We start from the raw sequence: 22,541 nt of genomic DNA on the forward strand, positions 1-22,541 counted from the left end.
ATGTCCTGTTTGTTGATAGAATCCCATGTACATCACATCCCCATATTAGTTAATTAGGAGTTACTCTGCGTGATAGTTCAATTATCGTTACATTCAGTTTCTATTCTGTTCTCCATTTTGGCTAGTTTAACCTCAATGGTTTCGCTCTGCTAAGACTTACAGCGCTGCATGGTTCCGCTGAAGGCCGTCCGTATTTATCACTCGTAATACGAGGGTCTTGGCATAGTAGCTAGAGCTAAAGCAGACTTATTTTATTCATGTCGGGTGGCAAATGCGCGGGTCCACGAAAGGTCTCGTTTAAACTAACTGAATAGGCAGAGGATCAGGTGAGTAAAACACTGGAGTTGTTTTCTCCGTACCAATACATATAGCTGTGGGGTTTCTGAATTGGGATATAACGAACCTTACCAGGATACGAGGGGCTTAGCGGTCATTTTGTGACGCCGCTGTTATGCCAAAAGGGAGTCTTGTATTGAAAATCTTCTAAGATTTCAACTTTCGAAATTGGTTTATGATTCATATAAATTTATTTGAAATTTCTGGAAGAATTACATCGATAGAGATCAAGGTGTGGACAGTCAAAAACCAAACATCGGACTTCATTAATTTTAAAAATGTCTTTAAGTTCTAGAATTAGAGCAACCTCCCGAGTCAGATCTCAGGAGGGGAAGTAATCAAAGGGGGAATTAATCATAGAAGAGACAAATATATCAGAAAAGGAAAAAAGGAGAGAGAGAGAGAGAGAGAGAGAGCATAGTACCGCTACTCTCATAGACCATTTTCAAGATCACGAAGCGGCAACCTCGACCCTTTGGGGTTGAGAGAACTGGAAAGGCACTGACTGCGCTTCTTCAATAGCGTATGTCTGAGTCTGATTTTGGGTTTGGGTTTGGTTCTGGGTCTCCTCTTCACTCTCAGTAACCACCTTTCTGGTCTTTCCCCATCCGAAAGAATCCATGTACCAGCAGGCATACAGCAGAACAGAGATGTTTAGGAATGGGCCACAGAACATGTACATCAGACATCCGAGCCAGAACTGAACCCGGTCGAGCCATTTAGTGCACAGCCACAAGGGGATGCACAGGTAGTAAGTGACGGGAACAAGCATGACGGAGACAAAGGCCATCAGGATGGCAGGAGGGACACCTAAAGCCGAATTAGTTCCAAGAGTCAAGACGATAAGGGAGGAAACAACTTACTGATAGCCGCCATGATGAAACTTGCCACACTGGCGAAGATGAATAGGTTCAAGAACCAAGTGATAACGTTGACCGCGGCGAGGATGCGCTCGAACCATTGTACACCAGGCGCGCTCACAAGAAGCAGATCGTTGGACGTGGCGCCAAGAGTCCATCGTCGGCGCTGGGAGAGGAACACCGACCAGGACCGAGGAACATCAGTATATGCCTTTGCTTTCAAGGCCTGACGAGTCTGCACCTTGGGTCTCGCGGAGAGCATGTGGCAGACGTGGTTGCGATCTTCACTGGCGGTAGCACGGATTTGAGTGAGCATGCCGTCAGTAAGGGTTGGACAGTAACCGAATTTCTCGATCAGGACCTCCGGGCCACAAGTCTCTTCACAGATCTTGAGCAGTTGGCAGCAGCCTGGAAGACAAGACACCTTGTGTGTTGCGACGGACTGGTGGAGACGACGCAGACCCTGGGCAATGGTGTACTCGGCAGACTGGTAGAGACGCCATGGGTTGAAGTTGCCGCCCTTCCAGTCGACAGCGACGTAGCCGCAGACACCGACGACGTGGTCAAAGCGAGATTGCAAAAGAAGCTCGTTGATACAATCGTCGTCGAAGACAGTGTCGGCGTCCATTCCAATAAGATGGTCAACGTAATTGATGCCGGCCTCGTTGATGAAAGAAGCCATGTGGGCGAAGAAGGTAGACGTGAAGACAGTCTCCGGTCGCTCGGAACGGATATTGAAGTTATACAAGAATGAACGAATCACGATGAGACTGTCGCGCTTGCCCTGGTTTTGCTGCTTGACGATGCAGAAGTAAGGCATGCCATTGTATGTTCCTTTCTGTACCTCGATGTCCATAAATTGCTGATCCCATGCGAGGTAGGCGGCAGGAATGCGAATACGATAGTCCTTCTGAACCAGAATGTCTTCGAAGAGGTAATCGGCAGTGGTCTTGTCCATGTCGGGGCCGCGGACTTTGCCATCGCAGATGATCATGACGGCGCGCGGATGTTGATCGATATTCGTCTGAGAAACGAGGGAGTTCAACGACTTGAGCATCTCTTCTTTCGTCTCGTTGTAACAGGGAATAACCAGAACAAGAGACTCCGGCTTCTCTGGGATGGTCTGCTTCTCAGGGAATATGCGCCGACGGATAACGTTGAAGACGATTGATACAATCATGAAGATGTTCAAGGCGACAGTAGCAGTAATGAAGGGCAGCAGGATATAGTAATACCTACTCCACCACCATGTACTGAAGATGCAAAGGCCGCTAAAAACACAGATTCGTTAGCAATAGAAAGATTGTGTTTGGGTGCCGGAGAATCTACTTACTTCAAGCCAATAATGGCGGCTTGCATGAGATGCTTTTGCACCACGATGGTGCGTCTACCTCTCCTCCGAGTCTTGGGTGTGTCCTCGGGTCTGGCCTTTGGCGTGGCGGTAGTGACACAGTCCATCCATTCATCAAGAGCTGGCCCGAGGCCGTCTTGTCCAGCGTGGTGTGTCGGAGATGCTTTGTACTCCGCTGTGGGGGCCTGGAGTACTTGGGCCGCCGAGACTTGATCAACCTCATCATCGGACAGCTCATCTTGAGCAGATGTCTTTGGAAGAGATTGATCCAACCAAGGCTTCGGTGCAATCAGGTCACGATGCTTTCTCAGCTGAGGCGTGAAGGCTGAAGCGGCTTCGTCTTCCGTTGAAGAGAACTCAAAGTCATAGCCACCAATGTCGCGGCTGTAGATCATTTCCGGAGCCATGACGGCCTGTTGGGAGGCCGCGACATCGTATCGTTGGTTGCCGGTGCTACTAGAGACCAAAGACGCCGAGCGCGAGTTCGCACGACTATCCGACTCCACACTTGGGGTACTGTACGATGCATCGCTCCGAGGGTCATTGCTAGGGGAGGACGAACGAGTGTTCAAATCGGATCCGGCAGACGATTCGGGGCCAGCGACAGTTCCAAATTTGTGGAGGATGTTCCCAAAGAAAGATGCTTGTGGGAGGGAAGTTTGAGAAACGCGGTGAGAATGCCCGGATGGCTGCAATGCTTTGGGGGAAGCGTGATGGACTGAGCTTCCACGTCCAGGTCTTCCATGGACGCGACATGCTCCGGATTCCCGGCCTGCAAGGTGTACATTGCTGTATATTTCAAACGAAGGACGAAGGTGAAGAATTGCTCCTTCTGCCAGGGAACAGAAAATTGACTTGCTGCTGTGAGCCACAGGAGCAGCCCAGCAAATTCAAATAGCCATGGGCTGGGGCGAACATGGTCGAACAATTGACATTAATGGCGACGAGCCTTTCGCACTGGGATAGAATGGCCGATGACAGCTGTAGGGACAGAGGCGAAACCCGAGAGTGGAGTCCGGCATACGAGCTTGATGCCATGTCGGGCATTCCAGCAAGATAGATCTAGATCGTTATTTTGGCATTCAGCTGTATAGAGTTGATGGTCGGCAAGACTGACCTACAAAGGTCCCGCCCGGGAGCTTAGCGCGAACCCTGGTCGAGACTCAGGTACGAATTGCCAAGAGTGCCACCCACCGTATTAATACTCCGCTAAAACCGAGCTAAAACGAACTGGGAATGAACTGACGAAAAGTTAAAAACAATGCTTACGAGGGGGAATCCATACACGGGGGCCACTTTCAGGCCACTCCACGGCTATGGCTCTTTTTACCCTCGTCAATAAATTCCTATGCATAACCGAGTATGAGCACGCCATCGAGAAATTCCCCAGTGTTTCGTGTGACCAGATCTAGAATGATCAATACAAGCGCACGGCTCCGCTCGTTTACTAGTATCCCGTTCGTTTGTTCGTCTAACCTTAGGGACCTTTTCCAGGCCCGTGGGAATTCGATACACGCATTACATATGCGGTACATATCCAGTGTTCCCTGTTTTTGGTGATTCTTGCCCTACAAGAACGCCTCCCACAGGGGCGCAGATGGCCGTCGGGCCACATTTTGTGATTGGTATTTTACCACATGTAGAGAGTCCAAAGAAAAGTTTCAAGGTACTCGGACCCAAGGATTTTGCCAAGGGAACGCCTAATGGAGATCAATTATATTGCGATTTCCTTAACCACCTATTTCATATTCACATATTAGGCGTAAAGTACATCTGGGTACTGAAGATCGGCCTTGAAGAACACCTGTTTGTATAATGAACTTTCGATATATTTTCCATATACCGCACATGTCTTAACCTTTTCCTTGAATCTTTGATACCATGATCAATACTGTTTCTCTGTTTACAGTGCGTATCGTTAATACTCCGCTGCCACAGTAGCCTTCTTCTCCTTGTCTTCTTATTTGACTTTTGAACTGTCTTTTTCTCCAGAAATAGACTAGGTACGGAGAAAGTTTAGAGCCAGACACGAGAACACATACGGGTCAATTCAGGTGGAACTGTATAACCAATGATGTGATCTCTCTCGAGCAAAGCATCCTCTTTTCCCCCACATGCCCTATGGTCGAGCTAGAGCTGCTTGGCGTGACTAGTAACATTTAGTTGGCATGGCTTAAACACGGATTTGGCCGTCAACTAACCCTGAAGGCGAACTGGATGAGTCCCTCGCCTTCCTATTCGAATCGAGGCTTTCGGTGCCGACCATGCAATACGAAGTTTGGAACGAGAATGTCGCTTGAGTCCGGTCAAGAGAACAAGGTCGGCTGAGAGTATCGGTCTCGACCGAACACAGGGAGCTGAGAAGAAAATGCTCGAGGTAAAACTGGCGAGGTGGGCTTTAGAGGCCGAGTTCGATGGGGTTTTGATGGCGAGGTGCCGATATATAAGAAGTATAAGGTGAGAAGGGTCTTGTAGTAACAATCAATTGTCATTTGGTCGTGAGCATTCTCACAACTACCTATACCTACGATCATGACTGTGACTTTTGTTCCTTTCCTTCCTTCGCCTGACGGATCTGTTGATGAGAATTCATCAACAGACTTCTTCAAGGCGCAATCCATTGCCCATGCAGCCTCCAACAATGGCCTAGCTACACCTCCTCGGGAAACCAAGGTTGAGGAAGATCATTCTCGTTTGGCTCAACTATCAGGCCTTGGGATCTCCCGCCCACAGGCCTTTAAATCTGTTGTGGCTGTGATCGGCGTTGGCTACGTGGGCTACCAACTTGTCACGGCTTTTGCCAAAGTCTACCGTGTCGTGGCCTATGATGTCGACCAGCGCCGTCTCCATCAAATCAAAGAGACGGAGACGAATGCCAACATTCACTACACCAGCAACCCTAATGATATTGCAAAGGCAACCCACTTCCTCATCTCCGTTCCCACACGTCTGCACCACGACAACACCGTCGACACACAACATCTCGAGAGCGCCATCTCTCTCGTTGCAGAATATGCCAAAGCAGGATCGACGGTGATCATTGAGAGCTCGGTAGCGGTGGGCATGACCCGCCAGCTCATCAAGGATGTCATGCTCGCCAAAGGCCTCAAGGCCGGCATGTCTCCAGAGCGAGTCGATCCCGGTCGCGTCAGCCCTGCCTTCGAAACCATTCCCAAGATCATCTCCGGTCTCGACGACATCACTCCAGGATCGCTAGTCAGCATCCACGAGCTATACCAAGAAATCTTCGAACACCTGGTCCATGTGTCCTCACCGGAGGTGGCCGAAATGACAAAATTGTACGAGAACTGCCAGCGTATGGTCTGCATCGCGCATGCAAATGAGATGGCCGACGCATGCCACGCGATCGGAATCAACGCTCTCGAGGTCTCGGCCGCTGCCGCGTCCAAGCCGTTCGGGTACCAGCCCTACTCTCCCGGCCTCGGTGTCGGTGGACACTGCATCCCCGTCAACCCTTACTACCTCCTGATGAACTCCGAATTCCCTCTGCTCCAGGCGGCGACGGAGAAGATGGCTGAACGGCCGGCGAGAATGGGTGATCGCGTAATGAGGAAGTACCTCAGGGAGTGCAAACTTGCCGGAGGACGCGACCTTCGTACTCGGATTCTGGTGGTGGGTGTGGGTTTCAAGCGTGGACAATCCGTGCTGAGCAACTCCCCTGCGCTTTCACTGGTGCGCCATTTGCTTTCGGAGTGGGAGGCCTATGTTGCCTTTGCGGACCCCTTGGTGTCGGCAGAGGCTGTTTCTTTCGTCCCTAGATTGGATGAGAAGACCCAATGGAACAAGAAGGGATTGGAAGAGTTCGATATTATCATGGTCGCAGTGGACCAGGTAGGATTGGATTTGGCTGTCCTGGATGGGCTCGAAGGTGTGATGGTTGAGAACTTTGTCACGTCCTGTTAAAAACGTATTATGACCTGTTCACATGTTTGGAGTATATATTATTTATTGGCTGCTTGTTAGAGCTACTGCATTAATCACAATTGGAACTACGATTCCCCTCTCCAGACATCTACTAAACTTAAAGAGTACTACTGTGCACGGAGGACACCAACAACGGAGAATCGGTACGGGTGTGTACATAACGAGGTAGACAGATTGTTCAATTCATGCAAGTTAGCGTGTCTAAATCTAGGAGTCTTCCAAGACTTTCACGAGCGACTAAGCACTTCGTAACCCGCATTTACCAGACTCTCGGGTCCGGCAGCATCAGCAACACCCGTCCAGTAGAAAAGCCCTCCAAGGTGGTTGGCCCTGACATACTCAGCCTTCATCTGCACTGTACCCGGTGTATCATGACTGACAAAGCCTCCTTCGCCTCCAATCGAGCCCGCTGCACCCAATTTTGCATCCATGAATACCTGCGCACCGGGCAATGGCAACTGACGGTACTCGAAAGTGCCTCCTTCACCGGCATGGCCGCTAAATCGCTGGCCAACCCCATCAACGCCCAGGAACGAGCGCCCGTAAACGGGAACTCCGAGAACTAACTTCTTGCTCGGAACGCCTCGCACTAGAAAGTATTTCACAGCTTCGTGGCCAGATCGCTTGGCGAAGGCATTATGCGGGCGTGCTGGCGCGTACAGCTGACTCTGGTGCCCGGAAAGCCCAGTCCAGGGACCCGCAAAATCATAGCACATCAGATTGACAAAATCGACCTGTTTGGCAGCTTTCGCCACATCGATGTGCTTGAGGCACCACTCGCCCACCGGCAGAGCAGTCGTGAGCAAGTATTGTGGAGCCGGGAGGCTTCGGCGCAGTTCCTCTAATACGAGGACATAGTTTCGGCCCTCTTCAGCGTTCGAGGGGTGTTCCCAGTCCACTAGCGCTCGGTTAACCTAGAGGTTCACGCTCAAGATTTTCTTGTACGGTAAAAACTCACGATCCACTCCGTTCAGCTCGAACCGATCGACAAATTGCCGGAGGTTTCGGGCTAGCCGAGCACGACGATCCAAATGGCTCGTCACTTCCTTGAATGGTTGGCTTCCACTCCCTCCGCCGATCGATACGATCAGTTTGAGATGTGGGAACTGCTGGCGCTTAAGCAGAGTGAATGCGTTGAGACAACCGTTGACTCCGTCGGCTGGATACTCCAGGTCCGCTTTTTCGTCCAGATGCTAAAATCATCTTCCGGGTTAAACTAGGCAACTTGACCCGGTGATCAATATGTGGGGATCACTCACGTAGATGTCGCCATTCTCTCGGACTCTGTTGAATAAAATCAAATAAGAAAAATAGTCAGATCAGATCAGAAGAACAAAGCCATGCATTGTTCAGATGCTAGTGGGCTCACGTCACTGTCCAAGCTGCGACAGGCTTGGCGGGACCACCTACCTGAGAAATGCATAAAATACATGTGTTGTCCTGGCGAGATCCATCGACGACGGACTCTGTCCTCGGTAGATTCGCCAGCTGGGATAATAAGAGGCGTTGATGTAATTAATGCGCTCCATGCTTGTTGTCAGTGGTGCGCGAGAATGTGGTGAATGATTGTTTTCTGCTGGGAAAGTGGGATCAGAGCAGCTTGGTTTCTTACTGAGAGCTTGAATTGCCTTTATTGATTATCAAATTTCCTGCCACACTTACCCCTTCTAGCATAGCTCTTGGGATTAGATTTTGTTAAGAGTCTCTGTAGTCCGGCTAGCCCCGCCACCGAAAGTAGTTGTCCATATTGGCCGACGCATCCCCGTGGGAAACGATTCAACCCTGTGTTCCGAAGCCAGCCATTTCTCGAGGCTACCGTTTTAGTCATCTTGATTACTAGTGGGTACATGAGAGGATCGCGAGTTCAAAATATGTCCGTACATAGAGCATAGAGAGCTCAAGTTTAGTATGATATACACGCTAGTGTGTGGTCAAGTGTGATATCTTCCGTTTGAATATCGGAGCTCATGCTTGATAGGACAATCAGTATCTCGTAAAGGTCTAACCCTTGAAATGTGGGCTCCGAATGGTAGCTGAAGACTATGCGCTTGTGAAGTTCCCCTTAATAGCCTCGACGGGAGGTTCATTTTATACATCATTTTATACATTGAGAGCAAGTTGTTGCCTTTGTTTCATTGAATGAATTTCTTTCCTTTGTAAACTGAAAGATTATTTGTCAGGCTCTGAAACAACAGTTGGAAATCATCAACGCCAAGGATCAAACAAAGCCGCTGTGAGACCTCGGCTCTCCATCCATCTCTCTCTACAAGTTACGAGCCCCACCTTAAGAAACCATAGTTCTGCAGCCGCGAGAAAACGAGTGAACCGGTCTACCAATTCAGGTGCTATCTGGAAAAAGAGAAGAAAGCTAAGGTTATGCATATTCGACAAGGGTATAATAGTACACGGTAAGGTAGATCAAGAGTGGTGATTACATATTGCGGTCTAAGGGCCTGCCATAGACGATTAAAGACGGTTCATGGCCGCCGATACCGCGTATCACTCGACGGTAAGCCGTAGTTCTCCCACGACTCCATGACCAGGCCAGGACTTGGCGCCGGATCAAGCGACCCCCGCGCCTTTCCAATAAGCCAGTCAGTCAGCGTCACAAACTTGGACGTCCGGTCCCATCCATCCGCTTCGTCCGCATGCTCAATGGTATGCGTCAGAATGCGCCCCTCCTCGTCAAAGGAGAAGATGAAGAGTCCACTGAATTGCTCCTCCTTGGAAAGTTTGAAGATGGGTTCATCGCCGCCGAGGAGCACGCTCAGGCCCTTATTCGTTCCGTTCGTTGAAGTTGAGAGATGGTGCTTATCTGTTGATTCGGTGCGGTGACCTTTTGTAGGCGTATCGTGGAAGGGCCGGCTATCTGTGCGTGGCTCTGTCTTCCATCGTACGACTAGTCGCTCGTCGCCGCAGTCATGTTGGTCGCCGCGTTCCGGGTCGAGAATTGTCCCCGCTCGTACGATCCGTTCACTTTGGATTTGAAGCTTCACGTTCCCTACTAGTGGAACGCTGCTCCATGCGACAGGGACGGTCCATAGTGCTGCGCGGTAGAGCGTGCGACCCTTGACGGTAGGGAGGTGCTGGTGTGTTGAGGGGAAGAGGTGGAGGTTGACGCTTGGTGCGAGGATCTCAGCTGGGAGGGTATTGTACAGTATTGTTGGAAGGAGAGGGGAGAGTGTTCGTAAGGCTGTAGTGATCACAATAGTTAGCCGGTCCGTTCGTGACGGTAAAGACGTTATTGCGGAGCGCAATCTTACTCTTTCCGAGCTTCATGATGCGCTCGTCTGGCGGCTTGTGTTCATTCTGAGGACCCTCATTTAAGCCGTCGAACTGATTGCGTATCCGAGTTGGCGAAAAGTAGGCTGCAGGGAGTGGCCTCAGGGACGGTGAAGGCAGCCAGGGCTCTTTCAAAATGCCATGACGCGGATGGGCTAATGATCGTCGCCGAGAGTGAGTGAACGGGCGACCCGCACTCGGCTTCAGCGCCAGGTGGAGACGCGGGTGCGATGCTGGCATTCTGCCTTTTGCACAGTGGGCGCAAGTGTCATGTCATCAGTGGTTGAAGGAAGCTAGAAGCTAGAAGCGGGAAGTGGGAAGTGGGAAGTGGGAAGTTAGAAGCTGGAACTGGAATCGCGGAGTTGTCTGCGCCTCCCGGCGAACGACGGGCCAATCAGAGGTCACATGTATACAATGTGTTAGCTTCACCAGAACATTCTGTGGTGTCATAACTCCAATTTGAATGTAAATTTACTAATGTACTTTGGTATTTCCCGAAACCCATTCTCATTCAAGCCAGTTCGTCATCATCACCCATGCCCATCACTCGTCGCTCGGCCAGATCCCGGATCTTGTCTTCCAACACGCCACGTCCATAGCGTTGGGCGACCTTGGCCGCAGCCTCAATCATCTTGCCATTACGGTCGGTCATCAGGTTCACAAGTTCCAATGCCTTCATGCCCCGGTCTTCGCCTTCTCTGCATTCAATGGCCAGCATCTGCAGCAGCGTCTTGTCAATATCCAGCTCCTTGCGCGCCAACTCGGTTCGTTGAGATGAGGTTGCATTGGTCGAAGACAGCAGGTCGCGGAAGAGTGACAGAAGAACGCTGCCGCGCACGAATGTTTCTTCGAAACGCGAGACTTCGTTACCAGCAGCCGCATCTTCATCGTTGGAGTCATTCACCGGTTTGCTGGAGATAGGGAGCTGGAAATCGAACTCGCTGAGCAGCGGCCGGGGGAAGTATGGGTTCTTGTCACCACCCTTGAGAATGATGCAGTGGAATTTATCCTGAGCAACAGCCACGGGCCAGTATGTCTCTTCTTTGCGACCACCAGCAAGACGGGCGAGTTGCTTTGTGTCCAGGAGAGGCACCCACCGTGCCTGACCAGTCGTGCGCCAGTGCTGCAGCACCAAAAGGGTACCGGTTGTGTCGTAGATGCAAGGGTCCTGTTGTATTTAGCACGTGTCATCGGGGTAGGTTTGAATATTGACGTACTCCCATGTCAGAGAAGAACACACTTTGAAGTTGAGCTCCCGATGAAAGAGCGACCACATCTTCATTTTGGCAGATCTCATCACGCTTGACATTCTCAACTGTGTAATGCAATGTGGTCTGACGGCCATCAGCTGAAACAGGGCCATTACCAATGGTCATGATATAATCCCGCCAAGCAGAGCATGTCACGGCCTGGCTTTTTTGACGGTACACTCGGAAAGGTGTTCCAAAGAGTGTATAGACCCGCACATAGTCCTTTGATGTGATAGCGACTATGTAAGATTCGCTGAGTGCCAGAGCTGACAAGATAATTAGTATCTGGAAAGTCTGTACTTTGCGACTAGACCTACCTCGAACCGTCTCTCCTTCTGGCAAGGTGGTCCGCCAGTCCGCTCGCGTAGTCCATGTCTCGTGTGGTCGGTAGAAGATTGAAGCAGGACCATCTTCGGGGTTGTTGGAGAAAAGGGTACCGTTTTCGTCTGTTCCATATTAGAAACAAACATGCATTAGACCGTATGCAAAGAACTCACTAAGGCAGGCCTTGTCATATTGATATGGGTCCGTGAAATGGAAGTCCCTGTGAGCCTCTCGGTCGTAAAATTCTACAGTCACGGTATGATGTGTCTCCTGGTCAACAGTCCAGACAGCACCAGTCAAGTTCAAGCCTAGGAAGGTTAGCAAAGAATTGTCAAGCAGGGTGAACGATGCATACAAAGATATCGTCGATTGCCTGCCCAGGGCGTACTGCCGGGCTGGAGAGGCGGGTGAGCCTTGACCTGGACAGAGCCAGGGAAGACTCGCTTGCTTTCGGGGCCATCGATAGCATCCAGGTGGCCATTGGGCCGCTTGCCGAATGCATTGAGCTCCTCGGCATATCCAGCTCCATCGTCATCGTCAACAAAGTCAGCCATCTCCTCATCTTCGCCCAGAATATCATCCAAGGAGTCGGGTGTGCCAGCTCGTGCCGCACGTTTGACTGCATCCCGAGATCGATCCGCCAATGTCTGTCTAGCGTTGTTGGAGATCTCGGTCAAGGGACCGGCGAAGATGGGAGCAGCCTGCAGGGGCTTTGCGAGCTGAGCCTCCTGGTCCTTGGGGACGAAGTTGTCGTAAATGAACAGCTCTCCATCCGAGTTGGTGAATGACAGGGAGTTCTTGGTTGGGTGCCACGCGATGTTGATGACGTTGGCAAAGTCGAAGTGCTGTAGGATCTTTTGTGTCTTGGTTTCCCAAAGCACAATCCGCCCATCGGCGCCTGCGGATGCCAGCAGCGTTCCATTTGGAGACCAGCTCAGCGCAGTGATGTCGCCCGTGTGTCCTCCAGTAAAGGTCTTCTCCTTCTTCCACTCCGAAATCGAGTAGATGGAGATATCCCTGGTTGCTTCTGCCACCGCAAACGCCGTGCCGTCGGGGTGCCAAACAGCTTTGGATGTCGCCTCCTTTTCCGGCTCGAGTGCCTGAATGACACCATCCAGTTTGCGTACCAATTCCGGCTCTTCTTCGTTCAGCGAATAAATGTAGAGTTTGCCGTTGATGTCGGAGACGGCCACATAGCGGCCATTGGGATCGAAGGCGACATGCTTTGCTCCTTTCTCTTGTTCTCGGAGATATTTCGTCTGCGTCATGTCCTCAATCTTGACAATTTTGACTGTAAGCTCGCTGCATCGTCATATCAGCTCTCGTCCTCCTGGTCTTCAGCCATGCTCCAACTTACTCGCTGGCCACTGCAGCCCACTCTCCATCTCTAGACACCGCAATATCTCGAATAGGTAATGCACATCGCAGAAGCAAGAGGCCCTGCTGACCAGTCACGGCGTCGTACTGCCAGACAGTTCCGTCTTCCGCGCCCATGAGAAAGCATTTATTCGTGGCGCCAATTGCACAGTGCCCATCAATGGCTCCGTCCACTGTTTTCGGTTCGCCATCCTCGCCGACCGTGTAGATACGAATAGCCTGATTTGATCCGCCGGTAATGACTCGTCGGCCGTCGGGGGTGTATGCCAATACTGTCGGGCCCGGGGGTCTTGTCGCAGTCGTCTGTTAGCAGGGACGGGACCGACAATTCAGGAATAAGACTTACGAGCCGGCCGGCCACGAGGGCGAATGGCATCGGAGCTCATGGCGCAAGTGGAATTTGAGATAGAATAGTCCGGAGCATCAAGGCTCAATGGCGAGCGGAGACGCGTCGCGGACGCGCGCAAGGGATTTAACCCAATTGGGTTAGGGCTCAGGGCAAGTCTCTTTACAGTCCGAGAAGATAATCTAAATGAGCCTCTTCTTGACGTCTTCTTTTCTGGGCATCTCTGTACATCTCCTTCTAGATCTATTTTCTTCGTTCTTCTAGTTCTTGTATTTGAATGATTTCAGATACGTCTGGAGAGCCAAGTCGCGGCTGTATATTCCATTTGGTACTCCGTAGTTTCTTGGAATTTGTCACTATGTACTAGCTTCAAGTACTTGCACCTCCGGCTGTGAGGAAGTCGAAGTCGGTTCCTTCATGCGCTTGGTTTACCGACCGCTCGTACAACCCGCGATATCCTCTTCGCTGCTTCCTCGCCTGCACTGGACCACTCTCACCCTCTAAAGTTTGCTTTCTCTGTGAGATACGAGCTTGCAATACATCATCCGAGATGTCAAGATGAAGCCTGCGGGTTTCAATATCGCAGATGATCAAGTCGCCCGTCTCAACAACCCCGAAGGGAGAATTGGGTACAGCCGACTCCGGTGAGATGTGCAGTATAATGGTACCTCCTGCAGTACCTGACATCCGACCATCCGATAGTCGCAGCATATCCTTGACACCAGCAGCAGCTAGCTTTTTGGGAATCGGAATCAAACCTGCTTCTGGCATCCCTGGGTTCCCGATTGGGCCGATTCCCTTGAGCACCAACACGCTGTCCCTTGTTACAGGAAGATCCGGGTCGTCGATCCGCAGAGCTAGGTCTGCGGAATTTTCGAAGACAACAGCCGGCCCGGTGTGTGAGAGGAGAGACCGATCCTTAGAAGCAGATGCTTTGAGAACCGCTCCATTTGGCGCGAGGTTGCCATGAAGAATAGCCAGAGAAGACGACGAGTGAAGAGGGTTCGAAAGTGGTCGAATAATGTCCTGTGCGAAGGAGAGCTTCGATTTGGACGCATCCAAAACCTCGCCCAGTGTCTGGCCGCTAATTGTCTTAGCGGACAAATGAAGCAGCGGTCGAAGAACTTGCAGTAGCGCCAACATGCCACCGGCGTTGTGGAAATCATTCATATAATTATCTCCGCTGGGCTTGAGATCAACCAAAAGCGGGGTCTTCTTTCCGATCTCTTCGAATGTCTGCAAGGTGATCACGCCTTGGAGATCGGGGTGTCGGTTGGCAATAGCTAACAGGTGAACCACTGCGTTTGTGGACCCGCCAATGGCCTGGAGCACCGTGATGGCATTCAAGAAGGATTCCTTGCTCAGAATTTCCTGTGGCTTTCTTGCCGCTTTGGCTACTGCTACTGCGTTTGCACCAGTCTCTTCGGCAATTCGTAGTCGAGCAGATGATACTGCCGGGGCAGATGCACCTCGGAGAGGCATCATTCCTAGCGCTGCAGTTATGCAGGCCATAGTGCTCGCTGTTCCCATGACACCGCATGTTCCAATCTATAAGATCCCATTAGCATGGGCTTATTCTAGCTCGCCTGGGGATGCACTCACCGTGGGAGCAAGCTCTTCATTAATAGCCGAGATCTCTTCAACATCAATCTCACCGGCTCTAAAAGCAGCCCAATTGTTACGACAGTCAGTGCAGGCACCAATTCTTTTCCCACGATGACTACCCGGAAGCATAGGACCCGTAATCAAAGGAAGGATAGGTTTGTTGGCAGAGATTCCACCCATGAGCTGCGCAGGAACCGTCTTGTCACATCCTAGAAAGAATCAGCCATCTACTTCCCCTCTCATATCCCGTTCTCATCAAGGACAGACACTAACCTCCAATCATGATACAAGCATCCAACGGTTGCGCCTTAATCATCTCCTCCGTGTCCATACTCATCAGATTCCGCAGAAACATACTAGTCGGATGCGAGAATGACTCCGCAACACTGATGGTAGGAAATTCAATTGCCAGCCCTCCATTAAGCTGCACGCCGCGCTTAGCGGCCTCGATGAGCTGCGGTACATTGGCATGACATGGATTAAAACCCGAGAATGTGTTGATAATGCCGATGATGGGTCTTGAGAGGGAATCTTCGGAGTAACCAAGTGCTTTGATGAAAACTTTGCGTAGAAAGAGGGAAAAGTGCGCGTCGCCATAGGAGGTTAGGCCCTGGCGGAGTCCTGAGGTTGAATTGACGGGGGTGTCGAGATCATAGTCTTGGTTGGGCTCTGCTTCGTTTTCCGTCATTTTGGGCGATTCTTGATTTCTATCTTAACTGAGCAATTGGCCCTGGATGAGGGAGCTTATTTATCCTCACACGCTGAGTGGATGGTGTCATCGGTTCAAGCCCGACCGGATAATATTCCGTCTACGGGTCCACCCGCGGCTATCAATGCGTCGATCTTATTCGTATTGAAGTCGATTTATGGAGAACAAGTGCTTTATACGAGGTCTGAGGCCAATGGGTGCCAGTTAATTGGAAGGCTCAACAATTTCTCAACGGCAACGAGGCCTAAACGCTTTCTATGGAGGCATGCAATGTTACGAAAATATGGACTAGTTCACAAACCTCGAGGTCTATACCATCGGCTTCAACTTCACCTTGACATCCTTTGCCGGGTGAAATGCGCCCCAGGTTGTCCTATGCGGGGGAACTGCGAGCTCCTTCTCACTCGCCGATTGGATATCCCACATCGATACGATAGACGCGGTAAAGCCTAGGATGGCCCGCTCCGTAAAGTTGTTATTTTTCGAGCCGTACAAGCCGTCCGCGAAAGGCGCAATCGGGTCTGCTCTAGCCTGCTTGGCACCAGTTGTAGCATCAGTCACGATGAAGCGTAGTGGATCGTACTGATCTGGGTTGGAAAAGCGATGGGGATCATTGTGGTACACGCCGTGCGGCATGACGACTTTCTTGCCCTTGCTAAGCTTGTATGTGCGAGGCTCAGTTGCGTCTTCTTTCGACTCGGTCACAGTCAGATTTGATTCCAACTTCCTGAATGAGATTCCTGCTGAGTGTAGGCGGAGGGTCTCGTAGTAGCATGCCTTGAATAATGGGCATGAAACAAGCAGTTTCTCGAGATCGAGGTTGAGCTTGGGGGGCTCGTCGAAGGGGAAACCAGTTTCTTCGCGGGTGGGCCGAGTGGCGTTCACGCAGGAGGCGATTTCAGTGCGAATTTCTTTCAAAAGTGCGCCATCCGCAAAGATGTGAATAATCGACCAGAAGGTAATCTTAGTGGTGTGTTCGACAATGTCCCAGTACAGAGAAAGGTTGGCCGCCGCACTAGCTCCAGGGGACAAATCCAATTTCCGGAAGGTCCGCATTCTCTGCTTTACCAACTCGGAAACATCATCGAGGTCACGAAGTTCGATGCCAGGGTCAATGCCATCATCAAAGGCTGAAAATGCACGGTAAAAGACCGACATGACATGAATTAGCCGGTCCCGCGCAGCGAAGCCCGACGACACTCCAGGGCTGGGAATCCAGCGACGAGCTCCAACAAATAAGGGAACATAGTTTCTGTCTAGTGTCCATAGGTCTGCCAGGGACATAGGGAAGTTTTCCAAGAACGCCTCGCCCATCAACAGGGTAGAGAGATTGTGGCCCATGAAGTTTCGCATGAGCTCAAAGAGCTTCACTTCGCAAACCGAGTTGTCTTCCTCGGACATGGTCACATCGCTATCACGTTCCCAGGGGGGCATGTCAACGGGACTGCGAGAGAATGTGACGAGATTTGAAACATTGTTTTGCAAAAACTTGGTAATGAGGGCTGACACTTCAGTCGCAAATGAATCTTTGCTTATGAGCTCAGCTACATTGTCACTGATTTCCTCGTTGCGATTCAGCTGAACGCTGCGCGTAAGACTGCGGTCGCCAAAGACATTTTGCAGAGCCTGATCGAGCACAGGAGCATTTGATGCATTTGAAGACATAACAGTGTTCATCATCAATGGTGATACCACAGTGTCATAGGTTTCGCCCCGCAGGTAGATGCCAAACACAGGCTCATCCATGGATTCTCTAGATGGTGATTAGCTGCTGTAATATACCGAGTATTCGAACGTTACTAACCGTAAAGACTCGAAGAGGCCAAGATGATTCCAGACAATTTGAAATCCATGTCCGATCCAGGGGAACCAGTACGGTGCCAACCGCGAGGTACGTGGCTCTTTCGGGTCATATTCACGCTGTCGGCTCTGTAATCCGCTAATAACGCGGGTCGCGATGCATGAAAACACCAAGACAGCGAAGAATGTTGTCCATGTCATTTCAGACAGGCCGTTCCGGACGGTCTGGATCAAGTGGGAGGTTGAAGTGGTGTGTCGCTCCATGTTGGCGACGCGAAAGGAAATAAAAAAACAGCCCCAGTTAATTCCACTGATACAGGGCCAAATTCAAGTCTGCGCTCGCAGAAGATGCAAAATATGTCGAAAGTGAAGATTAGATTATAATTGAGATAATGAGTTCATTTTTTTAGTCTTCACGACCGATGCTGTGAAAAGGGAGGCTGAGCAGAAATTCGAAGTGCCTGAGGTACTCCTGCTTAATCATCACGGTTGGTCTCGGGTGAGACACGTTTCTATATTTGCAAATCCTACAGAACGTGCCATTCGACTCGTCCATTCCATTGAAAGGATATAAACAATTGGCTCCTCTGCTATTTAACAGATACTCGAGTGGGGAGTGTACATAATACAGTTATAGCCTTGAGCCGCGCGCTTCGTAAAAAGTCCACAATCGAAATAGTACAAAATAAACATAATGCTTATTTCTCGCCCTGTAGCATCTTCTTCAAGATAGCGCTCTGGGCTTCGTACTTCTGGATATTTGTCTGCGATCCTTGCACCTTGCGCAGAAGCCACTCGATGCGCGAGGTAAGTTCCCAAGGATGCTTTGGCAGCGAGCCGAGCACCTGCAACTCCTCCTCATACTTGCCGATACTCTTGTTTTCGTCGCTGATCAGCTGCGCGAGAATCATCAGATCCAGGCGGCCCTCTAAGGTTTTGTTCTCAGTTAAACGCTGGAATGCAGCTCGGTAGACGGGCTTGCCGGGCTTGATCCATCGTGGGAAGCCTCGCTCAGATCCGACGGCGATGAGCTCGGCTTGCTCAAGGGCTCGGAGAGTTGCCTCGCCATCACTTTTGAACAGATCGGAAAGGAGGACCTTGTTATATAGCAGGGCACCGTCCTTGGCATGTGCGATTGATTTGATGAGGTGCCATGCCTGCTCGCGTGACCATTGGGGTGAGGCTGATTCGCCTCCCAGAATGAAGATTTTCATAATCTCTGAGGCGGACTGGTCGACGATTCGGTCCACAGCGGCTATTATAAGTATTAGTATATTACTATTTTTCTCGGTGGATATAGAATAAATATACCTTGAGGGGTCTCTCCAGCCTCAATCCGATGAGCCATGAACTCCAGATCAGTGACTCTTCCACCCAAGACCTTAATGCAGTCATCGAGTCCTTCGAGGGACTGCTTCTCATTCTGGGTTGGGTCATTTTTATCTTCCGCGGACCCAGAATTCAAATGGCTCATCACGTAGCGATGGCCAACATCAAGCGAACAGTCACCAAGGGTGATAGTGCGGAAGACCTGGTTCGGAAGAGCTTTACTGAGAGGCTTCGCGAAGGATGAATCAGTGGTCAAGAAAATAACATGGGCAATGTTGGCCGTGGTCAGACCAGCGGCCCACTCTGTGAGCTTGTCCAGTACAACACTGTCTTCGGAATTATAGACGAAGTTGTCAATGACCACAACAGGTCTCTTCTCAGGGTGTGCTTCGAGATACTCGTCCTCGCCCAGGTTTGCATCCTTATCATCCTTTTTCCTGCCATCCAACGCGACTCGTTTCATAGCAACTGCAGTGTTTTGCCAAATCTTGCTAAGCTGTGCATCGAGAGTCTCCGAGAAGCCAGCCTTGGTACCAATCATTCCTTGCGCTGCCAAGTCAATGAAGCTGCTGATACTGTTCATCCAGGAGAAGATCGGTCTGTAGCCAACCTGCGCAGCTGCTCGAGAGATCTTGGCAGTGTCGCCGCGAGCATCCTGGATTTGTTTACAGTCGATAACAACTTTGTAGCTGTGGTCCTTCAGTGCCTGTTCCAAGACAAGCTCTCGCTTTCCAGAGCCACGGGGACCATGAAGAACGATGAATGTCTCCGCCGTCTCAGTAAGCCAAGCTTGCAGCTGGTTGATGTCCTTCTGCCGGTCTTCCCAGATGGCAGATAGACCCCGAGGATCTGCTTTGCGGTGGCCAAAGTAAAGCATGTTGGCCTTGTCTGCTTGTCTGCGAATCCACTGCAAAACCGCGTTATCCTCAGTGTGGAGGGTGGACTTGATCTTCATTTTGATAAAGAAGGTACGGATAGGATCGAAGATAATGACCGTGATTGTGGCCACCAGTGCTGCCACGGCGGGGATCACAAGTCTAGGGTGGCTGAAGAGCCAATCCTTGATCATAGAGAACTTGATCTTGCGCTCATAGTTGATTTTGAACCTAGTGCCTGTCTTGCCACCACCCTCTTTTTCAAAGGCAGTATACCCGTGCATGCAGTTCCTTGCCATCACCGCGTACCGGGGTCGACTAAATCGCAGAGTGGCGTACCTTGGTGCGATCTTGGAATCAGAAGGCTGTGGCTGGATATCCAGTAGCTTTCCAAAGGGACGAAAAAGAGAATACAGCGCTTCTTGTGTTAATTCTCCAGCAGGACCCTCAGTGGAATCGGGCAAGAACTCCACTCTCAAGGTTTGGCTGGGAAGTCGATATAGATCCTCAATCCAAGGTCGCCCACGTACCAGATCTGCATCAGCGGTTTGAAATGGATTGAACCAGGGCCTGATGGGATTCTTCGCGATGTAGTCCTGAGCTGCGGCTTTGACCTCCTCGTCGCTGACGCCGGGATTCCGTGCATACTTGACGAATGCACCACCTTCTTTGTAGCGAGTCACCACTTCTTTGATTTCAAGGCCTAGTTCCTTTGGCAGTGCCCGCTCAGCGATGCGCGTGGGGTCCGATGCAGCGAAATTGGGGTTGTTAATCTTCTTTAAGATTCCTTCGAGAGGTTGGATATGGCTAAGGGGACCCCGCAGGAACCATTGGAGTCGCTGAGGGAAAATGTCTGGAGCTGTTTAGTAAAGAACGAGCGTGGGTTCACCCTATATCTTGATACTCACTATTCACATAGAGAATACCCTCATTCTCTTCAAGCTGGATATGTCCAGACTTAACCGAGGACGTCGACCGCGCACCGACTGGCGAGCGTCTCCAAAGCGGCGCTGATCTCCACCCCAGGCCATGAGTATGGACATTAGTGGTAGTACAGCGCAGTGGAGTTGCCCACGCAGTCGAGGCTGCTCTCGCAAAAGATGCTCGCTGCATATCAACAGTCACACATATCGTCAGGACCAAGTGTGAGGAGAACAAGATTCAAACGGTGGGTGCTAGTAATGACGTCGCGCGATCATCTTATCGGGGACGATCTTTCGCACGTGACATTATCGGAAAACCGCGTTGTCAGTGTCCGACTTGACGATCCAGCACTCAATTCAAACAATCCTCGACACAATCATGGGCTGGCTATGGGGATCAAGTCCTCAAAAGGGCGATTCCGAAAACACACCTACACCACCCTCAAATACGAACCCTTCCGAACCAGCGCCTCCGAATGCACCGCCGACAAAGAATATGACCCCAGCCGAACTGGCCGACTTTGAATTCAATCAGCTCTTCGCCAGTCTCCAAGAAGCAGAGAAGAACCCGAACAAATCCAATCTGCTATCGAATGGCGACGCGACTCCCTCCGAACCTATCTCCTCCATCGCTGAAGAATCTCTCTACGCGGACGAAATGTCCTGCCGCACGGCGTTCGACTACGCCTTCTTCTGTCAATCCTTCGGCGGCCAATTCGTGAATGTCTACCGATACGGTGAAATGCGCTCATGCAGCGAGCACTGGGATAATTTCTGGCTCTGCATGAAGACCCGAGGCTGGGGAGACGAGTTGCGCAAAAAGGCCATCCGCGCCCATAACCAGAAGAAGGCTATCAAGTGGAAGACAGGTCCTAGCAGTGAGGATGTTTGGGACGTTCGACTTGATCCGGCCCGCGATGCTTTCAAGGGCGACTTTGCTGCCCTGGAGCGCGAGATGAAGGCTGATGCAGAAGCCGAGGCACCTCAAAAAGCGGCTGCATGATTGCCTTTGTTTGAGCTTTTATAAAGTGTCCGCTTTGCTCACTTGTCTCATGAATGTACATAGATACCTCCTGGCGTGGAATTTGTATAATATTTGATATAGATTGGATTCTCTGCTCTGACAACAATCTATTTCCCAATCCAACCATCTACCCTAATCAAACCGGCAATTCACTATAAAAACCCTCAAAAAAGGTTCTATAAGAAATCCCGCGTATTTCACATAACTACTTCAGACTCAAAACGCCATGTACAGCTAGCCCGATCCCAAGCACCATAAGCCTAAAGGGCAATTCATCCCCACCAAGCGAAAGCGAAACAGCAACAGCAACAGCAACAGCAGCAGCAGTAAAAAGCTCCAACGCCAAATGAAACCTCGCATTAAATAAAAGACCCCAGACCACACCAAGTACTCTCCTTACAATATCTCCCAACGACCCCCAAACAGAACCTATCGCCTCCTCTGCCCGATGAACAGCCAACCGTCTCTGCTTCAAAGTACCATCCTTCCTACCCTTCCTACTCCGCCGCGGTCGCACTACAACCACTCGCACCTCCAGTTCTTCCTTCTCTCCAATACTCCCATTCCCAGAAGCCGCATCCATAGTCTTTGAAATCGTATACTCCACGTTTCCAGACGCTGCGGACTCCATAGTCTCGTTGAACCCGAACCCAAAACTTTTATTCCGAGGAGAATCAACATATGAGTTCTTGCCAACTTCTATCTTCGCCATCGCTGCGTCTTTTTCTTCTTGCGTTTCCATCAGTGCAATGTCTAGCATGTCGTCGTAGCGGGCTTTCCAGCTCTCTACGCTGGACTGTCGGCTTTCGGGTTCGTATTCAATCTCACATTCTGGGACGCGAGGCATGTGTTTTTTGCTTTTACGGCCCATTTCGAGACAACTATACTAGGATAGGAAGGTGCGAAAGGATATGTTCATAATTGGTCATGGAGATGGGCGAGGAAGGGGGCTTATAACTTCGGTCTGATAGGGGTCGACTGTGTCTTTCAGGTTGGGTTGAGTGGTGAGACAATTGGCATTCTTGGACAAAGCACTTGAGTGTCAAATCCCTTTGTACATTCACGCGGGGACAGTAGCATTATAGTAGTAATGTCATTCTCTCTAATAGTAAGATATTCTGTAAGAATTGTTCATAAGAAAGGTATTCAAAGAAGTTGGAACAACGAGATATGTACAACACGAAACAAAATAATCACCGCGGTGC

General features: G+C 50.6%; 9 protein-coding genes across 9 annotated transcripts; 2 read left to right on the forward strand and 7 right to left on the reverse strand.

Moving 5' to 3' along the window:
• Positions 1-787: 787 nt before the first annotated feature.
• Positions 788-3,334, reverse strand: N7443_009219 (uncharacterized protein; the record flags this gene model as incomplete). The annotated part of the gene is made up of 4 exons (XM_056889275.1): positions 788-1,146; positions 1,200-2,467; positions 2,530-3,093; positions 3,153-3,334. The coding sequence occupies 4 exons, from the start codon at positions 3,332-3,334 to the stop codon at positions 788-790; spliced, it is 2,373 nt and encodes a 790-aa protein (XP_056738577.1).
• A 1,745-nt stretch (positions 3,335-5,079) lies between these two features.
• On the forward strand, positions 5,080-6,471 carry N7443_009220 (nucleotide sugar dehydrogenase; the record flags this gene model as incomplete). The annotated part of the gene is made up of 1 exon (XM_056889276.1): positions 5,080-6,471. One exon carries the CDS (start codon positions 5,080-5,082, stop codon positions 6,469-6,471), a length of 1,392 nt encoding a protein of 463 aa, XP_056738578.1.
• Positions 6,472-6,719: 248 nt separating this feature from the next.
• On the reverse strand, positions 6,720-8,021 carry N7443_009221 (glycoside hydrolase family 18 protein; the record flags this gene model as incomplete). The annotated part of the gene is given in 4 exon segments (XM_056889277.1): positions 6,720-7,406; positions 7,419-7,685; positions 7,752-7,776; positions 7,903-8,021. 4 exon segments carry the CDS (start codon positions 8,019-8,021, stop codon positions 6,720-6,722), a joined length of 1,098 nt encoding a protein of 365 aa, XP_056738579.1.
• Positions 8,022-8,969: 948 nt separating this feature from the next.
• Positions 8,970-10,014, reverse strand: N7443_009222 (uncharacterized protein; the record flags this gene model as incomplete). The annotated part of the gene is made up of 2 exons (XM_056889278.1): positions 8,970-9,685; positions 9,756-10,014. The coding sequence occupies 2 exons, from the start codon at positions 10,012-10,014 to the stop codon at positions 8,970-8,972; spliced, it is 975 nt and encodes a 324-aa protein (XP_056738580.1).
• Positions 10,015-10,285: 271 nt separating this feature from the next.
• On the reverse strand, positions 10,286-15,364 carry N7443_009223 (glycosyl hydrolase family 62-domain-containing protein; the record flags this gene model as incomplete). The annotated part of the gene is made up of 9 exons (XM_056889279.1): positions 10,286-10,942; positions 10,992-11,290; positions 11,342-11,470; positions 11,522-11,656; positions 11,704-12,650; positions 12,706-13,014; positions 13,508-14,619; positions 14,674-14,885; positions 14,950-15,364. The coding sequence occupies 9 exons, from the start codon at positions 15,362-15,364 to the stop codon at positions 10,286-10,288; spliced, it is 4,215 nt and encodes a 1,404-aa protein (XP_056738581.1).
• Positions 15,365-15,694: 330 nt separating this feature from the next.
• Positions 15,695-17,449, reverse strand: N7443_009224 (uncharacterized protein; the record flags this gene model as incomplete). The annotated part of the gene is made up of 2 exons (XM_056889280.1): positions 15,695-17,138; positions 17,190-17,449. The coding sequence occupies 2 exons, from the start codon at positions 17,447-17,449 to the stop codon at positions 15,695-15,697; spliced, it is 1,704 nt and encodes a 567-aa protein (XP_056738582.1).
• Positions 17,450-17,883: 434 nt separating this feature from the next.
• Positions 17,884-20,502, reverse strand: yme2 (uncharacterized protein; the record flags this gene model as incomplete). The annotated part of the gene is made up of 3 exons (XM_056889281.1): positions 17,884-18,440; positions 18,497-20,248; positions 20,298-20,502. 3 exons carry the CDS (start codon positions 20,500-20,502, stop codon positions 17,884-17,886), a joined length of 2,514 nt encoding a protein of 837 aa, XP_056738583.1.
• A 189-nt stretch (positions 20,503-20,691) lies between these two features.
• Positions 20,692-21,315, forward strand: N7443_009226 (EMI1 family protein; the record flags this gene model as incomplete). Its single annotated transcript, XM_056889282.1, has 1 exon — positions 20,692-21,315. The coding sequence occupies one exon, from the start codon at positions 20,692-20,694 to the stop codon at positions 21,313-21,315; it is 624 nt and encodes a 207-aa protein (XP_056738584.1).
• Positions 21,316-21,541: 226 nt separating this feature from the next.
• Positions 21,542-22,207, reverse strand: N7443_009227 (uncharacterized protein; the record flags this gene model as incomplete). The annotated part of the gene is made up of 1 exon (XM_056889283.1): positions 21,542-22,207. One exon carries the CDS (start codon positions 22,205-22,207, stop codon positions 21,542-21,544), a length of 666 nt encoding a protein of 221 aa, XP_056738585.1.
• Positions 22,208-22,541: the final 334 nt, after the last annotated feature.

The sequence above is a fragment of the Penicillium atrosanguineum genome (assembly GCF_028827265.1).
Source record: "Penicillium atrosanguineum strain IBT 20685 chromosome Unknown utg000007l_segment0_segment0, whole genome shotgun sequence".
Taxonomy (NCBI): domain Eukaryota; kingdom Fungi; phylum Ascomycota; class Eurotiomycetes; order Eurotiales; family Aspergillaceae; genus Penicillium; species Penicillium atrosanguineum.